The sequence below is a fragment of the Trachurus japonicus genome, chromosome 21 (genome assembly GCF_045865225.1).
Source record: "Trachurus japonicus isolate A0001 chromosome 21, Traja_1.0".
Classification (NCBI taxonomy): Eukaryota; Metazoa; Chordata; class Actinopteri; order Carangiformes; family Carangidae; genus Trachurus; species Trachurus japonicus.
Window position 1 is genome coordinate 3,311,315 of NC_140927.1, and position 23,482 is coordinate 3,334,796.

General features: G+C 42.3%; 1 protein-coding gene across 1 annotated transcript; it reads right to left on the minus strand.

Moving 5' to 3' along the window:
* Positions 1 to 1,706: 1,706 nt before the first annotated feature.
* LOC146964657 (glycerol kinase-like) lies at positions 1,707 to 22,285 on the minus strand. Its single transcript, XM_085765508.1, has 19 exons — positions 22,047 to 22,285; positions 18,541 to 18,614; positions 17,313 to 17,419; positions 17,085 to 17,162; positions 14,244 to 14,323; positions 13,869 to 14,006; positions 13,673 to 13,782; positions 12,445 to 12,511; positions 9,722 to 9,757; positions 8,521 to 8,588; positions 6,945 to 6,987; positions 6,756 to 6,836; positions 6,554 to 6,632; positions 5,443 to 5,539; positions 4,448 to 4,532; positions 4,216 to 4,336; positions 2,622 to 2,765; positions 2,432 to 2,518; positions 1,707 to 1,831 (listed from the first exon to the last, which is right to left on the minus strand). The coding sequence occupies exons 1-19, from the start codon at positions 22,098 to 22,100 to the stop codon at positions 1,758 to 1,760; spliced, it is 1,623 nt and encodes a 540-aa protein (XP_085621634.1). The 5' UTR covers positions 22,101 to 22,285; the 3' UTR covers positions 1,707 to 1,757.
* Positions 22,286 to 23,482: the final 1,197 nt, after the last annotated feature.

The following is a 23,482-nucleotide window of genomic DNA, read 5'->3' on the forward strand; positions in this document are numbered from 1 at the left end:
ATCAGGGGGAAACAACATAATAATGGTGTAAGAAACATACAGAGCCTTGCAAAGTATTCATACTCTTTGAACTTTTCCACATTTTGTCACGTTACAACCACAAACTTAAATGTATGTTATTGGGATTTTATGTGACGTGGTGTTCAAGATGTTTTACAAATAAAAATCTCTGTATTCAGCCCATTCAGAGTCAATACTTTGTTGAACAACCTTTCACTGCAGGTACAGCTGCAGGTCTTTTACGGTATGTTTCTACTTTGCAGTTTTTGCCCATTCGTCTTTGCAAAATAGCTCCACTTGAGTCAGATTGGATGGAGAGCATCTGTGAACAGCAGTTTTCAAGTCTCTTGCCACAGATTCTCAATAGGATTGAGGTCTGGACTTTGACTGGGCCATTCTAACACGTGGACATGCTCTGATGTAAACCAGTCCATTGTAGCTCTGGCTGGATGTTTGGGGTGGTTGTCCTGCTGGAACACAATTATACCCTACTTTGTGTTGGTCTGTCACATAAAATCCCAATAAAATACATTTAAGTTTATGGTTGTTACGTGATCCAATATGGAAAAGTTCAAGGGGTATGACAACTTTTCACAGGCCCTGTGGCAGCTATCAACTGGCTTCTATATTTTAGTTCAGATTCAATCCTCTCATCAGCCTGTTGGTGCCTTGTTCTGGCCTTGGCAGTGAAACTGTTCCCAGTTCAGCAGCTTCTGAGACAGCATTTTGTGATGGTAATCCAGACCGGTAAAGCTCTCTTTTGAAGTTGAGCCTCAGACACAGTAGCCTCTCGTAATGTTTAAATGATGGGTTGTTTAGTGTGATACACCAGACCTTCAGTCAGCAGGAAGAAAGTGAGAAACAATAAACACAGTAACATGCAAACCCATCCAACAGAAACACCAGGCTGGACTGACAGAGTTGATTTGCCCGCTGAAAGGATGGAACCATAATCACACCATAAAAATGTATCCATCTTTCTTTTTTTTTCACAATCACAATAGATTTTATGCCATATATACTATACTTTATGATGACTTTATGATTGTTGCTTTTCTCTATTGTGTGTTTGTACTTTATTTTATGTACTGTAAATAACCTCAATGTATTGGTGTTTCCTGTTCTCAGTATACACTGTGTGTATTAGAATAACTTCATCTACGACTACAACTTTTTTGTTGGGACTACAATTCCCATGATGCTTTTCTAGCCTTTGCCATGTTTGACACAGGTCTCTGGCATTTTGCAATCAAGTGATGTGACTGCCAGAACCCTTATGTACAGCTACACTCACTTGTGTTGTCTGCCTGCAGAAGGTCACAATGACCAAAAACTTGCAATAAATAGATATATGCAGACAGTGTTTTGAGTGTGCGGTTGCTGTTTTGTTGTTTTCCAAGTTTCAAAGTTCAGCTCCATCACCTCTTCTAAATATTTTGCCAATGGATGATCGGTGGCCTTTTTCACTGTTGATTTTTTTATTTATTCTATTTTTTTTTTAAAGTAATTTAGGTGAGTTTAGGTGAGGTCCAAACATAGAGTTTGGATCATGGATCATTTTCCTTCATTAAGGTTCCAACCCTCAGACCAGGTCTCAGGTCTCCGTCAGTCAGACCCTGGGTCAGTGTGTTAGTGATGCCTGGAATGAGCCCACGCCACAGTCAGCCCGTCACAACACACACAAGTTAGTGCAGCATGTCAAAGGTTCACACACACACACACACACACACGCAGCATGCAGCAGGAAATGCCGGACCTTATGGGTCAACTCTGGTGGGGGGAGGGGTGGGAGGAACCCCCCAGGGGGCGCCGTTCATCTTCTTTCCTAAACCTGTTGGTAAATGAGAGAAGAGAGAGAGAGAGGGCGTCCGAGATGGATCAGTCACTGACAGGTTCCACATGTCTCTGATGTAGGTAACAGCTGGTTACACAGATGTTGCAGTCTGCTGGGCCAGACTTGTGTCTGATGTTTGACAGAGTTATAAAGAAGACACTTTAGCCCCAGGGTGACTCAGGTCTAGGACCAGTGTAACCATGGTAATAATCAAAGGGAGCAGAGAGAAGAAGAGAAGAGAGTCTGTACAGACAGAGATCAGGTTTTCCTTTTCATTATTTCACTCTTTGCTGAATTGAATGCATGAATGTTGAATGTCCTGTATGTGTTTAACATAATGCCTTTCTGCTGATGTAAAAGGAGCTCAGCAGCTGGATGCTGGTCCTTGGTGGACTTTTATTTTGAAAGAAGTCTTAATTTGCCCAGAACAGTTGGTTCTCACGTGGCATTTGTTTACAACTTTGGACTGCTACCTTGTGAACACAAATGACCCAAAAGCCCCTGATTTGGGACAAAACAAACAAGCCACCCTGAGACAGTCCAAGTCCATGTGCTGATTGGTTGAAAGGTTTCCGAGATGAGAGCAGCAGTTTGTACCGTTAGAGTTGCAGCAGGGCTCCGTCGTCTCCCAGTTCATGGCCTTCTGGACGGCTTTCTTCCACCGAGCAAAGCGGAACTCGCTCTCTGTGATGAAGAGGGACACAAGTTGAAGTCATAGAATAAAGCAGCCTCCACTAGGTGGCAGCAGAGTCCCGCCCTCTGACCTGAGGACAGTGTGTGTTCTTACCGTCAGAGTTGATCTGAGGTTGGTACTTCTCCGAGGTGAGGCGAGGCAGGTGACCGGGGCTCAGGCTCCACACGTCCACCCCCTCTGCTGCCCCCGCTGCCATGGCTGCACCCAGAGCCGTGGTCTCTGACATGCTGGGTCGCACTATGGACACACAAAGAGGAAAACGGATACAAAAAAGTTAGAAACAAAACCTGATCTGACAGCTGGCTCTATTATGTACGATGTCAAAATGTTCTCATGTAACAGGGAAGAAACTGTTCCAGGATATTCAGCGGGTGTATTTTAGTCAACACCATCCTCCACTTATAGCTTGTTGTGTTGTTGTCATCATGTGTGGAAAAGTATTCTGACACACGGAGCAGCGCTGGATCCTGGTGCCAACATGGATCCATGTGGACCCTGTGACCTTCAGTTCAGCTTTGACTAAAGATGCATGTGCTTTTTAAATGTGACAAAAGTCAGGGAAGACTTAAATGTTGTTAAATGTTAAGACTCGTGTCATTGCATATTGACAGAACCTATCAGAACCTCCCGTCTGTCTGACACAACGCCATCTGTGTTCCTTCAAATGACCCCGACACACAGAAAAGAAATACATACTTCTATTGTTGCCTTTAAAAAAAAATCTATCTCTATCTCTCAGCCTGCATCTTCTGGATTAAAGTCAGCAGGTGCGTTTCTATTACCTCTAGAAATGTGCAAAACCTATTTACTGAAAATTGGCAAATATGGATTACATATGTCTCTACCATAACACCAGACTTCAGGTAATCTCAGATTGGACTATCAGAGTACTTTTATGTATTTACTTTTCTCTACCTTTTTTTTTTTTTTTTTCTCCACTTTAACGACTGGAGGTGTTTACCAGTCCCCTTATGTACACTTTTACTTTCCCCTTGATATTTTTTTTATAGGTCTTCATTCAGTTGATTGTTTGTTTGTATACATGCAAAATCAAAACCCAATAAAAAGTAAATGACAAAAAAAAAAAGAAATGTGCAAAACCTAAATGGTAATGGAAACGCCTACATTTTGCTAAAACATTTTTACGCTCTCATGAGGTGGTTTTTCAGACGTATCGATATAAAGGTGTATCGCAAAAGTGTTATGGAAACACTTATTTCGGTTTGAGAACATCACGAAGCTGACTGAACGTATCCCAGGTCATCCTGAAATGTTGTATCTATAGTTCGTCTGTGAAATCCTCCTTCATTATCCTCTCCCAGAAATCCCTCATTTGTGGCCACTGCCACACATAATATATAATATAATAATATATGATAAATAATATGAAATATGAAACGCAAGACGCTTACGTCCATCTTCCTCAAAGTGAAGTCTGGCGGGATGAGAATTTAAAAGAATTATGGGATGTCGCGAGACTAGACTTTACGAAAGTTACGGCTCAATTGCAAAACGCCTTTCAATGGAAACATCTGCACATAGCAAATGTGCTTTTTTGAAATTTCAGAAATACTGCTTTTATTTTGCAAAACACCTGTAATGGAAACGCAGCTACTGACAAATACGTGTGTGTGTGTGTGTGTGTGTGTGTGTGTGTGTGTGAGGCGGGTGCAGCGAGCGCTCTTACCCACGGGGATGCAGAGGATGTCTGCCTGCAGCTGCATCAGTAACCTGTTGGACGTCATGCCTCCGTCCACCTGCAGCTGCGTCAGTGGGACGCCGCTGTCCAGGTTCATGGCGTCCAGGATCTGAGAGACACAGTATTACCCGTCACACTCTGACTAACACTCACTGATAACAGACAATAACACACTCTACACAACCAGTCCGTCCAGCTGGGGGAGGGAGAGGGAGCTCACCTCTCTGGTCTGGAAGCAAACGGCCTCCAGAGCAGCGAAGGCCAAGTGGTTCCTGTTGGTGAACTGGGTGAGACCACAGATGATGCTGGAGACGGAAGAAAAGGAAATTAACTCCCGTACACTAACATATAACACACAACACATAACAGTGAGGTCACTTTATGATTATTGTGGGAGTCAAAATATATTTTGCTTTCTGTTTCTTTTTGTATGAGTCATCATGGTGTTGAGGAGAGTGTTTTTTTTCTTTTTCTCTGACTTATTCTCTGTGGTTGCAGTAGTTTTGAAACAAAGGGAGTACATTTAGTTGCTCAAATATTTTTTGTTGACCGTCACCGTCATCACCATTATCTTATTATTACTGAAACACACCTAGTATTGTTTTTTGTTTTTTTTTCCTTTTTTTGCAATAACTGCTTGTTAACTGGCTCTTTTTTATGCCTTAAAAGACAGCCGTATTTCTACTACTTTAAAGGGGCAATGAGGAGTTTCTATTTGGTTATAAAAAAGTCTCACGTTAATGTGGATGAATCTACGTTACCCACACTTGTTAATGGGCCCATTTTCGATAAATATATCGTTTTGTCTCTATCGTTATTTTGTTATTATTAGTGGTGGTGGAAATGCTGGTCGAGCCGACCAGCGTTTCTTTACTTTCGGTTTCGTGGCGAGTCATGAGAATAACGCAGCTGAATCGCCGTTTATGGTCGGAACTACGACAGTATGTGATCGTCTTCGAACCTCTGACTTTAATTATTGATGAATGAAAACATGAGTCTGTCTTGCGCTGGTCAAAGAATTTCACGGTGCGCGGAGGCTCATAAATGTAGTGTGAAAACACTTTACTTTTCCAAAACTCCTCGTTGTCCCTTTAATGTTTGTTCCTGAGGAGGAAACTAAGAATCTAAACAAGAAAGACCCAAAGAAGGATCACTGTTATCCAATAACAATAACAGTTGATGGTTGAAACATGTTTGAACAGCTGATGCTCTCACCCTCTTGCGCTGGGCTCCCAGTATGGGGCATAGAGTCCAGAGAAAGCCGGCACAAAGTAACAGCCGTAAGACGTCCCTGCTGCAGCTGCCAGTTTCTCTGGAATGAGGGGAGGATGAAGGACAGAGGAAGAGTTGGTTTTCATTTTTCTCTACACAATTAACATCACAAAGCAACAACACTGTAGTATTTGGTTTGGTAAGTTTAAATCAAATTAAATCAGCCCCGACATGGAAATTTGTCTCGGGCACATAGAGCTGCAGGCATAGAATAAAAACATTTTTTAAAAAGACAAACAATATTAGACACAGTGGACAAACAGTGTAAAAGGGGGACAGAATAGAGCACTGGCATCTGAGACAAGATGGTCGTTGTTGGTGCAAGTTGCTTTACTTAGGATTCATAAGAATGAGTTCAATGTTTTCAACTTGCACAAATATGGGAATTCACGTCACGCGAAGCCAAGCCCAACATTCGCACTGCCGACAGTCGCGTCTTTTCATTGACTTTGTATGTAATCTCTTTGCGTGAAAAATTTGCTTTGCGTCTGGTATGAATACGAATGTAAGAGCTCTGCTTCAAAGTAAGAGGATTTGATAGAAATGTAGCAAAATCAATAGTACAGAATATTTGCCTTCCAAGTGCGGTGGAGTTAAAGCTGCAACTTCACTCCCAAAAAATAAAATACTCAGGTGAAATACAGATATTAGAAAACATAATGAAGAGCAGCACTCAACTAGAAAAAGAAAGCATTTCCAGCAGGAAAGCAGCTGAACGCTGCAATGTTGAAGGCAATGTTGAAAAAGGCAATGTTGAAAAAGGCTAAAGCTAAAACATAAAACTTGAAGGCTTAGAGATGAATGTCTTTCTATGGGCGAAAGAAAGAAAGAAAGAAAGAAAGAAAGAAAGAAAGAAAGAAAGAAAGAAAGAAAGAAAGAAAGAAAGAAAGAAAGAAAGAAAGAAAGAAAGAAAGAAAGAAAGAAAAGGACAGAGAGAGAGGGGTGGGTAGAAAGAATGAAATGTACTTCATCACTTTGTTATAGTGGACCTGTGTATTTGCTTTATCACTGACACTAATTTCACATATGATGAGGTGAGAGTAAGTGTAAATACCGATCTCTGAGGACGACTGCACGATGCCCATGTTGTCCTTCAGCCACCGAACCACTGCCCCTGCTATGGCCACCGAGCCCTGGGAGGAACAAAGACACACATCAGACCCCACACACACACAAACACACACACACTATGGAGGACTGAAAAGTGATAATGGAGCTGAATTTAGCTGCGGATGAGGAGGAGCGGTGTCACACACCTCCAGAGCATAGCAGGCCGGCTCCTCTTTCCCCAGTTTGTACGCAACGGTGGTGAGCAGGCCGTGCTCGGACATGACAGGCTGACACAGAAGAGAGAGGGACACACACAACGTGAAATATCAACACATCAAAAGACCTGCATGTACTTTAAATCATAGCCTTGTAAACATTAATGTATGACGTCTCACCTTGGGCCCTGTGTTTCTGAGCAGGAAGCAGCCGGTGCCATACCTTCACACAACCAGAGAGGACACAGATCAGAGACCAGTCAGTCAACAGTTGTCCTGCACAGCTGCATTACTGTCTGTACAGTCAGCATTTTATCAGGTTTCTCACTGGTCTCAACATGAAGAGTTCTCAGTGGGTGTTCTCCGTGTTTTATTATAGAAGTTTGATTTGTTATTGTGCTGAAATCAATTTGGATGCATTTGAATGAGATGATACTGATCAGCTTGAAAAGGCAAAACAGCTGTATTATTAAATGACAGTGTCTTCTGCTGCTCTTTGAGCAGGACTCGGTTGGCAACAGCGGCCGATCATGTTTTACATGCACCAAACTGTCTTTAACATTCATTGTGTAAGGCAGGCTCCTCAGTAGAGGTGAAACAAAAAAGAAAAATGAAGTATCAGGATTTTAGCAGCCTAAACAGTTGAAGTCAAGAAAACATTTTCAATTTAATAATAAAATAATAACATGTCCAAAACATCTGTGTGACAGACAAGGACACTGGATCAGAGACATGATTGTTATGATCATTTTTCATGCTGTAATGTCTCTCAGACACAGAGACAGTGGACACCTGTCCCCTGTCCAGAGTGCTGTTGTTGACCAGAAACACCACAGCTACGCCATTCAGTGATCAGAGTCCTGGGCGCTGACCCCAACCTCCAACTCTTTTTCTCGTTTCCTTCTTTCTCTCTCTCTTCTTCCCTTTTTCTATTTGTTTATTTTATTTTATTTTATTTTTTATTTTTTATTTATTTATTTATTTTTGTATGTATGTATGTATGTATGTATGTATGTATGTATGTATGTATGTATGTATGTATGTATGTATGTATGTATGTATGTATGTATGTATGTATTAACAAAAAGAAAATGTAGGGACACAAATCAACTTGCTAAGCAAATGTTCGCATTTCATTTTCATTCATGATCCTCATTTAAAAAAAAGGCAAATTTACTGGTTGTACATGTGCAAGTAGATGAAAAAATTACTAGCACTGTCTCAAATTTTAGGGGCAAAATGCCCCAATTTAGGGGCAGTCTGGAGCCCTAGTTATTAATATAACTATCATTATTATATAACCTCTCACCATAGTCTATCAATATTACCATTATTACTATTATTATGTTCCATGTTCGTTGCACCTGCTATTTTGTATTGTCTCATATGTTTTTGTGTTGTTTTGTTTGTCCTTAACTCTTGTTATTACCACACATGTCTTGTGTTATTTGTCTAAAAAAATAAACACTTTAAAAAAAAAAAAAGAGAGTGAGACTGAGTCCTCCAGAGGCTCAGCAGCAGCTCTGTGTGCACGTGACATTGCTCCAGACAGAGGGGGCACCATATGTGGCAGAGTAAGAGAAGTGTCTGAGAGACTCCTGCTGCTTGTTGGGTCTAACATGCTTGTAGTGATCCTTCACATGTCCATGTCTACAGTCATGTAGAGTGAACTCAGTGACTGTTTCACCTCGTACACACCTCTCCTGCACACACACACACACACGTTGTTCCTGGCTCCACTACAGTGAGGACTTACGTGTTTTTGGCCTGTCCCTCTGTGAAGCACATCTGACCAACCAGAGCAGCCGACTGGTCGCCAAGACACTGGAACACACACATGGTTTCTGTTAGAGGGCTCAGTGATGTGACTGTCCATGTGTGCGTTTCCACGGACACATGGACACACATTCTTGCTGTACTATATTTGTGGGGACTCAAGTTGTTACAGACAGATTACATTTCTAAACCCCTTCACCTTAACTGTGTAAGTATGAGACCCCGGCCCTCTATCCTGATTGGACCCTGAGTACAACCCAAACCTTAAAGGTACATTGTGTAGGAATTACTCCCATCTAGCGTTGCGGTTGCATATCGCAAGTAACTCAATCGTATTTTTCATGCTGCATTCACCTGAAATTGGGCAGACGGCAGACGGACGACAGCCGCTGCATGTAACGGCATAAACAAGTGGTCCGTCAGCACGAGGCAAAACAATACACGTGACAATATGTTGTCATGGCGATGTGGTATTGTTTACCTGACCCACGTTTTACCGGCTTTCTCTGGACTTCTGTGACTAAAATGACATCTGGTTTGTTACCGACGGCCGTCTGCCCGACTGCACATGAATGCAGCATCAGTGTAACGCTCCATTCCTCCTCACTGCGTTACCGTGGTGACTTTTCACAGACGCCACCTCGACCTGAGCCGACAGCTCCGGTGTCTCCGCTGAGTTTCCGTGGTTTCCTACCGTCACGCTGCCACTGAACGTAAAAACATGGCGACACCACATGGCAGCCAGCACCGAGCTTACCCGCTCCATGTAGATATGAATGATATGAACGGCTCATTCAGAGCTGAAAGGAACACTTCAGTTTGTTGATGGGGGGGATTACTGATTAATGAAAAACATACTTTTGAACAAAATAATCGATTTTCGTGAATAGGTAACAGGAGAAGTTACACAATGTCCCTTTAAAACCCTTGTCTTAACTATTGGACTCAACTAACTAGTTGTTGGACCCCACATGAAGTAGGATTCTGGACACACAAGCACTGACTCAGCATCTGTCTCATAGGATAACATGACCCAGGCTGACGTGTTGGTGGGGCAACAATACAACGTATAGCTTCATATTCATATAAACTCCACCCCTGCACCCGGTGACAGTCCCAACACTAACCACAGACACATGTTGCTATTCTGACAAAGTTACATAACATGCAGAAGGCCTTACCCCAGAGATCGGGACTCCTGCTAGAGAGCTGCACTTCTGCTCAGAGGAAACAAACAGACATGATTAGACTCTGGAGGAGCGACTGCAGGATGATACTGGCTCAACTCATCAAATACACAATACCACAGTACGGTACACACCACGGGCCGTATTTATCAAGCGTCTTAGGGTGCCATTTTAGTCTTAAGTGCTGAGAATTTGTGGAATTTAGTCCTACTGTCAAACTTAAGAATAGAAGCTATTTATCGTAGGGGACGGCAGTGAGGCCAGAGAGACGGGCGCGAACCTTCCGGGGGCTGAAGGACGTTGTGGTTTTGTTTGATGACAAACAGCTGATCAAACGATATCGTCTGGAGAGAGCAGGTATCATCCCTGTCACGGATTTAAGGGATGATACCAGACGTCATCTCACCAACAGTGTAATGCTGATTAATGAAATGGAAAGAGTAGGAAACATTTATTTTTGATTCATTCCCAATGTATATATTTTGTATTATTTTGTAGATTATTGTCAAAATGCGGTTGAATATAGACTCCCATCTGCCATTTAACTATTCACTGAGATATTTCTATATTCTTAGATAAGGATTCCATTCAGCCGTCGTCATTCCTCTGCACTTGAAGTGACGTCATTTCAAATTCCATTTCCAGCACATATACTGTGGTAACTCAGCTCTGAGACTGAACCTTAACATTCAGTCCTACACTTCACTATAAGTGTAAGTAGGAGGCTTGATAACTAACTTTTAAGTGGAGCTTTCAGCAAAGAATTTACTTCCTCGTGAGTTTACTCTTAGTAGTGTTGTTAGGAGTCATTCTAAGAAGCTTGATAAATACCCCTGGTGTGTTTACATCTGAAACATTTGAATCAAGCAAGGTCACAGTCACACATGAGGACTGCTTTGTAGCTAAATATGTCATAATATTTTTTATTCATTTATAGTAGGACACATAACAGAGTCGGATTTCATAACAAACCCACATGATAGATGGAGGATTTACAGGAACAGAGGCAGGGATTTTATTACCTAATGGGAATCTGATTATGTCAATAATCCTGTGAACAGATAATGATGTGTGTGTTGCCATTTGAACAGCTGTAACACCTCTGCATGGTGTTAGTTTCATACTTTAGTGTGAACTAATCTCCACGTGATCATAACTGACAGTGTCACTCCTCTGCTAAAATGTGTTGTTAAGAGAAGCAGCAGACAAAGAGCTGAATCCTCTCTTATGAGGACATATGTCATGTGATATTTCTTCAGCTTTTTGCAGATTGTAAGAAATTCAAAGTTCCATGCTGCCGTTGAAAGATACAGTAGCTATGGAGAGTGTGTGTGGAAGCTTTCCAAACGCAAAAAAAAAGTAAATATCTAGACTATAACATGATAGAAAACAAACAAAGCTGCTGTGTCACTGACCTCTGTTCTACGGGGTAAAGTGCATGCTGCGTAAAAAAGGTTTAATACCAAACATAAGATAAGATATGAGCAGCATGGCAAACAGACACATGATAACAGTGTTCCTAAAATGTTTTATAATGGGACTGGTTGGAATATGGGCTCATCTATCGCAACAACATCTGTATCTGGTCCCTTATCACATCATCTGGCAGATCTGTATCAGGGTGAGACTGCTGAGTTTTACATCATCTATTATAAAACTATGAGTTGTTATCAGCTGATAAATCTGGGCCTGATCTCTCAGACATTGTCCTGTGTTGTGCGTTGATACTTGCTGCCTACAACTGCTGGAAAAAGGGATGCACTTAATGCTGTTTCTTTAGAAAATTGATCATCTGCAAGGAAGATCAGCACATCCAGGACCAGCACCATCACCTCTGCCAGGCATTGCACTTGACAAGGTGAAATCATCATGTCATGCACTATTACCAAGCAGTGTAATGAACAGATACAGGTGCATCTCACTAAAGTAGAATATGATGAGGTCAGCTCTTCTCCATGATAGTGGAGCTACTGAACCAGATTGAGGAAACTTTAACAGGAGTTTGGAGTTAATCAGCTGATTATAGTGTGGTACCATTAGGTTACAATAGTCAACTTTTTTTTCATTACGAATCTTTCAATTTACTGAATTTTGGGTTTTTATTATTATAATTATTAGATTATTTTTATAGAATATTTCAGTCTGTGTGTAATGAATCTATATGAGATTATTATTAATTACTATTTGAATTGAACTAATGAAATAAATAAACTTTTCTATGATATCCACATTTTTTTGAGATGTGCCTGTACATGTAACATGTGAAATGATGGCAGACAACTTTTATATACATATATCATTCAGAAAAAGCTGTATTGTTGTTTAAGCAGACTATTGCCACCTTGGCTTTTTTACGCTGTGATTCCTTGAATAAATAGGTCATGATTTAAAAACAGGCCCATGTAATGAAACTGTCTTCCAGTTTAAACACAATTCTTCTTCCCTGTTCAAATAAACAATAACATTTCAACGGGAAATCATTTGCTATCTCGCCATTATCAGTGCATTATCTGCTTTTCTCATGTGTTTTACTGCATCTTATCATGTTATATGGCCTTTACATGATCATGCTATTTCATGAGACCATTACACTAAAATCATTTTATGACTGTAGTTATCCTGAATCTAGATGTATGACCCTTGGATGAGGTGAAATGAGGTGAAATGAGGTGAAAGGGACATGTAGGTCAGGTGTCAAAACAAACGCTAGATCTTACCATCCAGCCGTATATCTCAGAGGAGCTTCTGACTTTGGGCAGAATTTCCATGGGGACATCAAAGTACCTGAAAGCAGCACACATGATGTCATGACCACATGTTACACAGAACAGCAGTGCAACAATCAGCAGCAGCAAGACAAACAGAGAGGAAAATATAACATTAGCTTCTTGCCAGGGATCCCCTTAGCAAACCTATCCACAATACTATGAAATAAGGAAAAAAAGATTCACTTTTGAATGTATTTTCTTACTTTTATTAATGCAGTATATCAGTCTTTTCCTTTTCAAAAAACCTGTCCAGTTTTGTAGCACTGGCTAGCTACATGCTAGTTTGAGGAGCGGAGCAGCTTGATGTCAGACACAAACTGCCAGGTCAACACTAACAGTCTAACAGGCAGGTAATCAGAAAATGAGCATGGCAAATTAGATTTCTGTGTTTTATTAAAGAGGAACTGCAAGTCCGGTTGCTTTTCCGCTGTTTTGCTAACCCTCGTCCCGGCCATGTGTGTTTGTCTACAACGAAGCCGGTGAGAAATCAATCCGCAGAGCTGTGGATAACGACGTTATATATCATACACAATGTTACGATGTGTATATTTGTGTCATAAACAAGAGATTACAGGTTACGAGGCGCATTTGTGTCGTGTGTTTTTCAGCCAAGAGATGCAACATGCGCGTGGAAGGCAGAGACCCTCCATTCTCCCACATAACAAGTTAAGCCATTTATTAAACCATCACAATTACTCCAAAGCTGCTAAATTAAGGTATGCAAATCCTGCGTTGCTCCTCTTTAAACATTTACAAAGAACTTTCATTCTGTGTTGATTTTGGCGACCCCTGTGGACAAAAGCGGTAGTGTTTTGCCAGGATGAAGACTACATTTCGAATGAGCTTTAGCACGTATTGTCGTAAAGATGCTTAACTGGCGTTGTCTAAGTGCCAAAAGTCGTTTCATCCAGCGGACCGACCCGAAGGTGAAGAGTTACACTATTTAGAAATAAGTTATCTTCTCACCGATGGCCACATTTGCTGTTGTAAGTCACACAGAGACATCAGCAAAAACCAGAGACTTTTGCATACCGGTATCCAGTTAAAAGTTCTTTGTAGTTGCTTTAAATTACATTTTATATTAATGCTCAAAAAAAACAAACCTAGGAGGCCGCTTCCTCCACTGCACAAGCTCTTCAAATGGTTCTTTTGTGTGTGTTTAACTGCCTGTGTTTACCTGCACAGTTCAGGGTCCCAGTCCATGGTGTGAATGTTGAAGAGCATGGTGCGACTGGCGTTGGATACATCTGTACAGTGGACCCCTCCGTTCTTCCCCCCCGTCAGACACTGAGGAGACAGGCAGTGAGGTCAAGGTGCGTTTGATACACCGTCGACAAAGAGAGGCGCTGTTGCAGGTTCTAAACCCGTCCTACCCATATGATCCAGGAGTCCACCGTGCCGAACATGGCTCTCTCGCTCAGAACCGCCTGTCGCACTTCATCCACGTTGTCCAGGAGCCAGCGCAGCTTGACGGCGCTGAAGTAGGTGCTGATGGGGAGGCCCGTTTTGTGCTGGAGAAATGAGGAGAGCAGAGATACAGATTAGGATGGTGTGGGTCAACATCTCTTTAAAGTTCCTCAATGTTTCCTTAGCAACTTAGAAAGAAAGGACTCCAGTCATTGATTTATAGACAATCTATGGATGCTATCCTGTTAGTGTTTCTTTTGTTAACACTGCAGCCTGAACCAAAGAAAAAGAAAGTCAGGTTTGAAAACAACCAAAACAGGAAAAGAAAGGACTTCTCTCACCTTGAGGTGGTTCTTGTTTCGGCCCGGAGCTTTGTTGATCAGCCTCTCCACTGTTGACTGTGTGCGCAGGTCCAGCCAAACTACAGACACAGCAAGCAGGGTACAAAGGCTTACACACAGGAACATAAGACATATAGATTAGTGCTGTCACAACAATCTGAACTCTGTGTTACTGACATTCAACACTCTCCCCTCATGTCCACATGCAAACCTAATAAACTTTCAGCAGACTTTAAAATTAGTCAAAATGTGGCTCCAAAATTTCCATATGCCATTATATTTACATACATTAAGTAAATGAAATAAAAACAACCCTATGTACATTATCTCATATCAAACAGCCTGGAGAACTTAAACCACAGAGAACCAGTTCCACCAGTTCTGCAGAGAGTCAGTTAGAGACGCAAAGAAAAGGTGACTGAGCCGGTGATTCTGAGACGACAAACTATGGTCATTGGTCAGGATGGAGGAGTGGCTCATTTTAGTTTTTGTGCACCAACCACACGGAACCATCTTCAAAACATACTTGTCACTACTCCTGGACATTTTAAGACATTGCTCTCAAACCACCTCACTTCAGTGTTGTCTTAATCTTTGCTTGATTTGTATTTTTCTGTTGTTGTACAACAATGAATGAATGAATCAATGAATGAATGAATGAGTAACAACAACAGAAATATACTAAGGAGATGTCGGGCTGTCTCAGTGATCCTGAGGACTGTGCTGTCCACGACAACAGCCCCTGGTTAGATGTCCCAGGGCAAACTGGTCACAGGGGAGGGGCCAGAATAAGAGTGAGAGTGACTGACAAAACCCTATAGAAAGTGTTCTTGGAGTTGGGGGGGGGGGTTGATGGCCAGGCCTCCACCCAAGGTACCCAACCAGGCTCAGTCTAAAAGAGAACCATGGAGGGCCCTCCACCTAAAGCAATAGGTATTATTACCAGTGTAATTAGTGAAACCTGAAGGGACATCTGTAATTGGCTGGAACGACCTGCCTGATCTGAACTTTAGTGGCTATGTGTTATTGCATGCAAAGAATGTGCAATCATCTGAATTTCATCTTTGTTCTTTGGAGATGATGTGGTTGTGTTGGCAGCCCCTCACAAGGAGTGTGCACTAGAGCACTCCACAACCAAGTACTAAGCATCTCTGTAGAAAAACAAAGAAGGCTTTCTCTGGGCTACAGGGGAGATGCTGCCACAAGTGAGAGTTCAAGTATCACAGGATCTTGTTTCCTCAACAGTAAAGTAGTGATATGGACAGGCAGGTTGGAGCAGGAGGAACTAGAACGCAGAGACTTTATTGTGAAGAAAGAGTCAAACTCTCACCTGTGGTCACCAGCTAAGGGAAGTGACCACAAGAACAAAAATGTCTTCACTGTATGAGGACAGGGGACAGGGGTCAGCGTCAGCCTGGAGACAGGCCGTGGGGCTCAGACATGTGGATCACCCTGCTGGGCCGGTCCACTGCTGCAGAGAACGGTCAGTCCAGGTCAGTCCAGTCGGTCTAGACCCTTCAGGTAGTATGAAACCATACAACCTGTCAGGGTTTATTTCTCCATAACAACCTCCAAACTATATATTATCCCTTACTTAGTCTTTGTATTTACAGACTAAATATTCCATCCATCAGATTAATTATTTATATTTATATGTTATATTTTAAAGGTACACTGTGTAGGAATTACTCCCATCTAGCGTTGCGCTGGTTGTATATCACAAAGCAACTCGATCGTATTTTTCATGCTGCATTCACGTGAAATTGGGCAGACAGGACAGGACAGCCGCTGCACATAACGACATAAACAAGCCTCTATGTAAATAAGTGGTCCGTCAGCACGAGGCAAAACAATACACGTGACAATATGTTGTCATGGCGATGTCATATTGTTTACCTGACCCACGTTTTACCGGCTTTCTCTGGACTTCTGTGACTAAAATAACATCTGGTTTGTTAGCGACGGCCGTCTGCCCGACTGCAGGTGAATGCAGCATCAGTGTAACGCTCCATTCCTCCTCACTGCGTTACCACGGTGACTTTTCACAGACGCCACCTTGACCTGAGCCGACAGCTCCGGTGTCTCCGCTGAGTTTCCGTGGTTTCCTACCGTCACGCTGCCACTGAACGTAAAAACATGGAGACACCACATGGCAGCCAGCACCGAGCTTACCCGCTCCATGTAGATATGAATGATATGAACGGCTCATTCAGAGCTGAAAGGAACACTTCAGTTTGTTGATGGGGGGGATTACTGATTAATGAAAAACAGACTTTTGAACAAAATAATCGATTTTCGTGAATAGATAACAGGAGAAGTTACACAATGTCCCTTTACGTCACATCTTTTAAAACACATGGTGGCAAACTGGATATTTTTACCTCTTCTTCTGTGCACACTGACATTCTTACTGCCCTCCCCCCGACACATTCCTTTTTAAACAGCAGTGCGTACAGCCAGTAGACAAACTAGCCTACAGGGGAGGGAGGAGTGGTGGTGGGGGGGTGTATGAATGAAAGCCTGTCTCTGCTAGTAATATTAGCACACAAAGCAGGAGTGGGTGGTGACAGTATGTGCTCAGCTCCTACACTGAGTCACTGCCACATGAGATGGTGAGTGGCGGGGCGGAGACAGGGACAGGGACGACACTGGACACTACAACCCAATGTAACACTGTGCTGTTTGCCAGATGATGCAATCTTATTGGCTTAGTTAAAGACACGAGGAACAAGTCTGGTGCGTCATTACATATAGTGGTTCTGTTGGCTCTTAATTAGAACTATTAGGTCAGGAAAGTGTTTGGCTGTGACACTTTGATATTCAGATATTTAATGGACTCACCCACAGCATTGTAGAGAGGCTCTCCGGTCTCTTTGTCCCATACCAGTGTGGTCTCTCTCTGATTGGTCACTCCAACCGCTGAGAAAACAACAACATAAATGTCAATAAAAACCCCCACTCCCACCCGTCTCTCTGTTGTTAGGTGTGGTTAACAGCTGGTTTTGGTTTTCTCTCTGCGTGGGTGTGGTCGCCACACACCGGCCCACAGTTAGCTCCTGGGTTTCCCACCTTTTATGTTGGAGACGTCGATGTTGAGCTGACACAGTTTCTCACACGTCCTCTCCATGCACTCGTATACGGACTGCATTATCTCCTTGGGGTCTTCCTCCACCCAGCTGAAACACACAAAGCCCCCCATCATGTCAGTAATAACAAAACACATTTAAGTTTTGACCTAAAAGATAAAAAAAATATTAAATCAAAGATGCTAAAGCCAAATGTTAAAGTTTTACCTGCCACCCATCATACCATGTGGAGAAAACTATTATTATAGTTTCTTTAGATAATTTAAAGACGGGGGGAAAAAAGTAAACAGCAGCTTTTGGGATTATTTGTTCAAATTATATGTGCACTGAGGCCAAACCTACTGAAACTGGAAACTAAAAACTGATTTTCCTCAACATTTATGAAAACCTGCAGTTGAGTTTTAGTAGAATGATTGATAGGTGTGCAGGGCTCCAGACTGCCCCTAAATGGAGGCATTTTGCCCCTAAAATTTGAGACTGTGCAGGTAAATTTTCAATGTCCAACCAGTTGATTTACCTTCTTTTTTAGTGAACTAGTGAAATGTGGAAGGGGCAAATCAAAAATCTGGAATATGTCACTACAGGTGGCAGGCTAATGTGTGTGAGGATCATGAATGAAAAAGAAATGTGAATATTTGCCTTGCAAGTCAATTTACACCCTTAAATGTTCTGCTTGTGCTCCTAAAATTTGAAGTTAGGGCCACTGTGGGCTCCTGGTAAAAAAAAAAAAAAAAGGTAAAAGGTGTGAACATGTTCTGTGATAGGAACGTTGTGGTTATTAGCCAAGCAAATCCATTTGTGGTAATTTTACTTCTCTTGGATTTGAAGTTGCAAGTTTTGTTGCCTGATTTAAAAGTAATGTGTCATTTTCTGTGTTTCTGAGCTAAACTACAACAGGCTGCTGTGCAGTCACAGTGTGTGGTCTCGGGTGCTTTGTACTGTTCTTCAGCCAGATTGTCAATTGTAACATCTAAATATGCACAATCCAGCCAGCTTCCATGAGTACAGTGAAATAAGAGCTGGACCTTAGACCCAGTTATGTTGCACACGCCAAATTAAGTCAGAGATTAACCACATAAAACATAAGGAAGCAATCACAACATACAACGACTTTCTCTTCAGACACACAGAGTGGATTTGAAGCTTCTTTTTTTAAATAATTCTTATTTTCTGTCCCTTTGAAAGTGTTTGTGTATGAAGGATGAACTCACCCCTCCTTGGGGAAACTCTGGTTGATCTCTACTTGATGGTGACTGATCAGTTCGGCTGTTTTGGCATTGAACACCTGTGGAAAAACATGAGAGGAGGCCGTGATCAGACAGGTGGGAGGAAGGTGGCAGAAACGTTTGTGAGGAGTCGTTGTCTTTATGAGACAGCAAACAATCTGGTGCAGCACTCGAGTCGTGTGACGGGGGGGGGGGGCAATTTATTTTTCCAGTGATATCTTGTGACACGGAGAGGCAGAGGCTGGAAAGATAGATAGCGATCATCATTGGCTGGATTTCATCCTGCACCCGACAGGAACGTCGCCCCTGGGTGCTGCCAGGGACAGCAGGAAGAAGCCGTGTGGTATTAGTTATAGCCTTCAGTCGGATGAAGTCAGCATTTCTTCTAATACAGTAATAGGATGAAACTCCCTGCACACACAGTATAGTATAGGTCTATGCTTCAGATACGGTCTTTTAAAGGGATAGTTCAACATTTTGGCAAATTGGCCCATTGCCATAATCCCTATAGTCATAGCAGTAGGTTTGTTACCTTTAATTGTTGGTGCAAGCTATTTTTAGAACGGCGGAGCAGAGCCGTGAGCTGCTCAAAGCTACGCTACGGAGGCTAATGGGATTTCTTGGTTTCCCTCATCAAACTCATCAAATACACAATCCAACAACTTCAAAACGCTCTGGTGGACAAGTTGTGACCTGCACATTCACCACACTATGAGATAATAACAGAACATTACAAGACAGAGTTGTTTTAGAGATAAATTCATGCAAAACCACTGATGCACGTTTCTGTCAGGGACAGTTTTTCAGCAAGAAGTCTCTGAATTTACCTCTAAAACAACTCTGTCTCGTAACGTTACGTTATTATCTCATAGCGTGGTGAATGTGCAGGTCACAACCAAGAAATCCCATTAGCCTCCATAGCGTAGCTCTGAGCAGCTTGCGGCTCTGCTCCGCCGTTCTAAAAATAGCTTGCACCGACAATTAAAGGTAACAAACCTACTCCTAAATCTATGGAATAAAATGTTGAACTATTCCTTTAAAGACAGCATAAGCGGCTCCGACCTTCAGGGACATATAAGCCACCACTGCAACATTAAACTCTTTATGACTATCTTTAAAAGCCAGCTTGGATTGGACAGATGAGTCACAGACTACACACTCTGACCCCGCTAACACCGAGCAGAGCGGCAACATTCAGTTGTTACACACAGAGTTGCACAACACACAGGATCATCATCCTCACACCATCATGAGGACAGAACATATGACTGGGCCAGTTAAAGTATAAACCTGTCTGATGCAATTGGATGTTAAACTGCTCCACAAATATCCAAAGTCTAGTTCAGTAAAGTCCTGTCGCTCACACACACACACACACACTACTAGACTTTGAAAAAGAGTTAATTCAAACTTCACTGTCAAACCGCCTGTTTTGGCACAATACACAGATTCTTACATTATGATTGATTTGATTTTCCACACACACACACACACACTGCTGTGCTTTGCTCATGGAAAGTGACAAATCAAAACCAGACAACACACAGAAGTGGAAAGCCATTCACTATGTAGTAAACTGGATCAAAGGCAATCTGTAACACCGTGTTTATGTTTATCATCACATGGTGATGTCACTGTATCTAGATTAGCATTCATGAAAAATAAAGCCAACATTATCTTTATGACACCATAACGTGTGTGTGTAAAAGTTAGATTAGAAACTGCAGAAACAATTGTAGCAAAGAGCATGGAGGAGGTTCAGTTAGGTTGAGTAATTAGTTTATTAATATGTGCAAGAGCTTAATAATCATCATCATCATCATCAATGACGAGAGACACTTGCGTAATTGGTCACTGGGACTAAGTTGAACAGGAACTCAAAACAGACGTCCAGGTTAAAGTTTAACTGCTGGTCAGAGTCACCTTTACGTGTGTTTGACTTGACCGACGTGTCAGAGGATGGACGTCGGCCAGGGGCCCCACAAACAGTCAAAGACCCCTTAAAAAGAACTCGTCACTGTTTAACAAAAGCATCCAGAGGAAAAGTAATGACTCCTTAGTTGCTGTGGACAGCCATACTGTTGGACCACATACATTCAAAATAAAAAAAAAGATGGAGGTGCAGATGGAAACACACATGTGAGTTCAAACTATCTGACCTCGTCCTTTCACCCATGCAACTTCATTACTGCCATCAACAAATGTGGGATGTAATCACTTTATATTAAGTTTACTTTACAGTTCACAAACACATTGAAGCTGCTTTACTGAGGTGAACAGAATGCTTTCTGTCTGCTCTGCCAAGACTCTTCAGTCTGACCTACTTGCAGAGGGCTAGCTTCATTCACACTGGATGACTGAGCATGAGCAGGCTTCAATCTGTTCAACACCAACAAATATTCAAATCTGAATAAATAAATAAATAATAATTTCCATGCAGCATGAAGACAGTCCCATGTGAGAGAGGGACTGGAAGGACACCATGGAGCTGTGAGAACACGACTTCTACTAAACCATGAAGAATCTCACAGAGCCGCAGCCTCAAAGTTCATTCACTGTCAGTGGGTTTTAATGAGGCTTTGCAGGAGAGGATCAGCCAAGATTTACTTGTCTGCTGAACACATTAATGTATTTGGCATTTCAATAATCAACTCAGTGTTTGTAAACATCTGCCATGTGACCAAAGTACAAACCCATATGACTCATAGTGTGTTGCTGTGACAGGGAATTGTGGGATTTCATGTTTAGCAGCATTTGAATTCATGTTTTCATTTATTAGGCTACTTAAAGCTCAACTTCTGAGTTAAACTTGCCGTTATCACAACTTTACACCAGTTGAACGGTTGTACCACCGGTTAACCACTGAAAATAGGACTTCAAGCTGTTGAATCACTCAGTAGCTATCCATTGTCACTGGCACTGCCTTGTATCGTTATCGAGCAAATGAGTTGAGTTCGTTTTCTTTTGTTTTGGTTTATATTTCTCCAGATTAGAAAAAGTCGCTGAGACCGTAGGCTACACAGTAAAAGCCGACGTGGTATCTACATCAGCTGCTCTCGTGCAGTGTGTTTATTTACCAGTAGGGACGCACACACCCATACACGGAGAGGTGATGGGTTTACAACTCCACACGGGCAGAGAATGGCTCTTTTTTTTATGTAAACATTAAATTATACAGGAAACACAAAGATAAGACAGCACAGTCTATGGACAGCAGACGTCCAATTAGCTCCGCGTAGCATGTAAGCTAACTAAATTAATCGTGTTCCCGCAAATTCTCGTTTCAATATTTAGCCTAGGCTGTTTTCTTTTACGAGATTTTGGTCTTTATCGTTTAAAATGAGCCAAACGGTGAATGAAACAGCTCACAGCATGAGAGTGGAAGACAGGTGGAGGTCCCGGAGTGAGCACGGCTCAGTGTGTGTGTGTGTCTGTGTGTGTGTAACCGGCTCGTTAACGTGTGACCGACTGGACTTCACCGTGTCACTCACCAGAAACCTCGTCGAGCTCGTGCCCTGGTCGATAGCAGCCACCAGTGGATCCATCCTCGCTCCTTTGGTGCAGTGGTTGATTGACGGTTACAACGCGGGGAAGAAGGCGTTAATGGCGGCCGGCTGCTGGCTCTGTGTGGCTCTGTGTGAGGCTGCTGACTCCCCGGCACGAGTGGCTTGGATTTTCTTGAACACCAGCCGCGACTCCGCGTGAGGGGCAGAGGGCCGGGCGGACAGACCGGAACCGGCCCTGACCGACCGATTGGCTGCTGGTCAGAAGGCGTCGGCCAGCCGCTGACCAATCAGATTTGGGGGCACGTTCTCACAGGAAAAAGATCCCGAGGTCGCCTGAGCATGGATCCATAATGTATCCACCCCAAAACACAATCAGTCCAACTCACTTGGATTGTTTGTCTAAATATCATTCGGAAAAAAGATTAGCTACACCACAGTCAGCATGCAGCACACTACTACAAGAAATGTGATTAATATTATTAAATGAGAAACAATAGGCCTAAATCAGTATTTTAAGGTTATCATATCATTCTGATTTTTCTAATTGAGTGTGGAAAAAACCTGGACCCTTAATTATTTTTCCCCAAATGAAGTTATTATGGCTTGAATTAAAATGAAAAACACAATGGAAAATTCATGAAATGTTCCTTTTCCATCAACCCAGATTATTTAGGATAGGCTGGCCTATTCTGAGCTCTAAAAATCTGTGGTCTTTCCTACATGTGTAAACAATGGAGCCAGTTAGTTGATAGTGTTTTGCTTAGTTAGTTTCAAACATGTTTGTGTAGCCTAAGAAACAGATAGGCCTAAGATAACCCAGTTATTTGTGACTTGCAAAATCCACGGTGATACAAAAGAATAATAGCCTACCATTCTGAAGCCCATTTATTTAAGCTCTGCCTAATTTAGCTTCATTTTTTCCCCCGTATGTCTCTCATTTGTTTTTCTATTGTCCACACGCCTCTCTATATTATTTCCTGGTCAACACTAGAAGTTTGTCTCGTCTCATATGCTCCACACAACTGTCCGCATGTTGCTGCTCTGTCTCAACAACCTGACTTGACAGCACAGGTCAAACAGCTTCCATTAACAATGACTGTGAATGCTCCATGATGCCTCCCCTGCTTTGACTTGTCTTCAGTGGAGAGGAAAAAGGTCTGTTGGTGCTGCAGCTGTTGCAGCTCTGTGTGTGTAGGCTATGTGTGTGTGGGGAGGGTGAAGGAGTTTGGAGGCTTCTCTTCTTTCAGTCAGATGGTGGTCATCCTCTGGTGATAATAAGGTCTCTAGTACAGCCTAAAAATAGTACACATCTTTATTTGGCTACAGATCATTTAAATGAAGTTCTCTTCGATGAGCTGTGTGAGTGAAGGAGGGGCTGGAGCGGTGGTTTCAGATAAACACACTTGTAAGTACAGTGAGTA

Bases quoted from the DNA above. Each gene is read 5' to 3' on its own strand.
- LOC146964657 (XM_085765508.1), bottom strand. From the start codon at position 22,100: ATGGATCCACTGGTGGCTGCTATCGACCAGGGCACGAGCTCGACGAGG. The intron at 13,783-13,868 runs GTAGGACGGGTT...CTGTCTCCTCAG, and splicing joins TGGACTCCTGGATCATATGG to TGTCTGACGGGGGGGAAGAA. The intron at 4,533-5,442 runs GTGAGAGCATCA...TTCCGTCTCCAG, and splicing joins TGGGAGCCCAGCGCAAGAGG to CATCATCTGTGGTCTCACCC.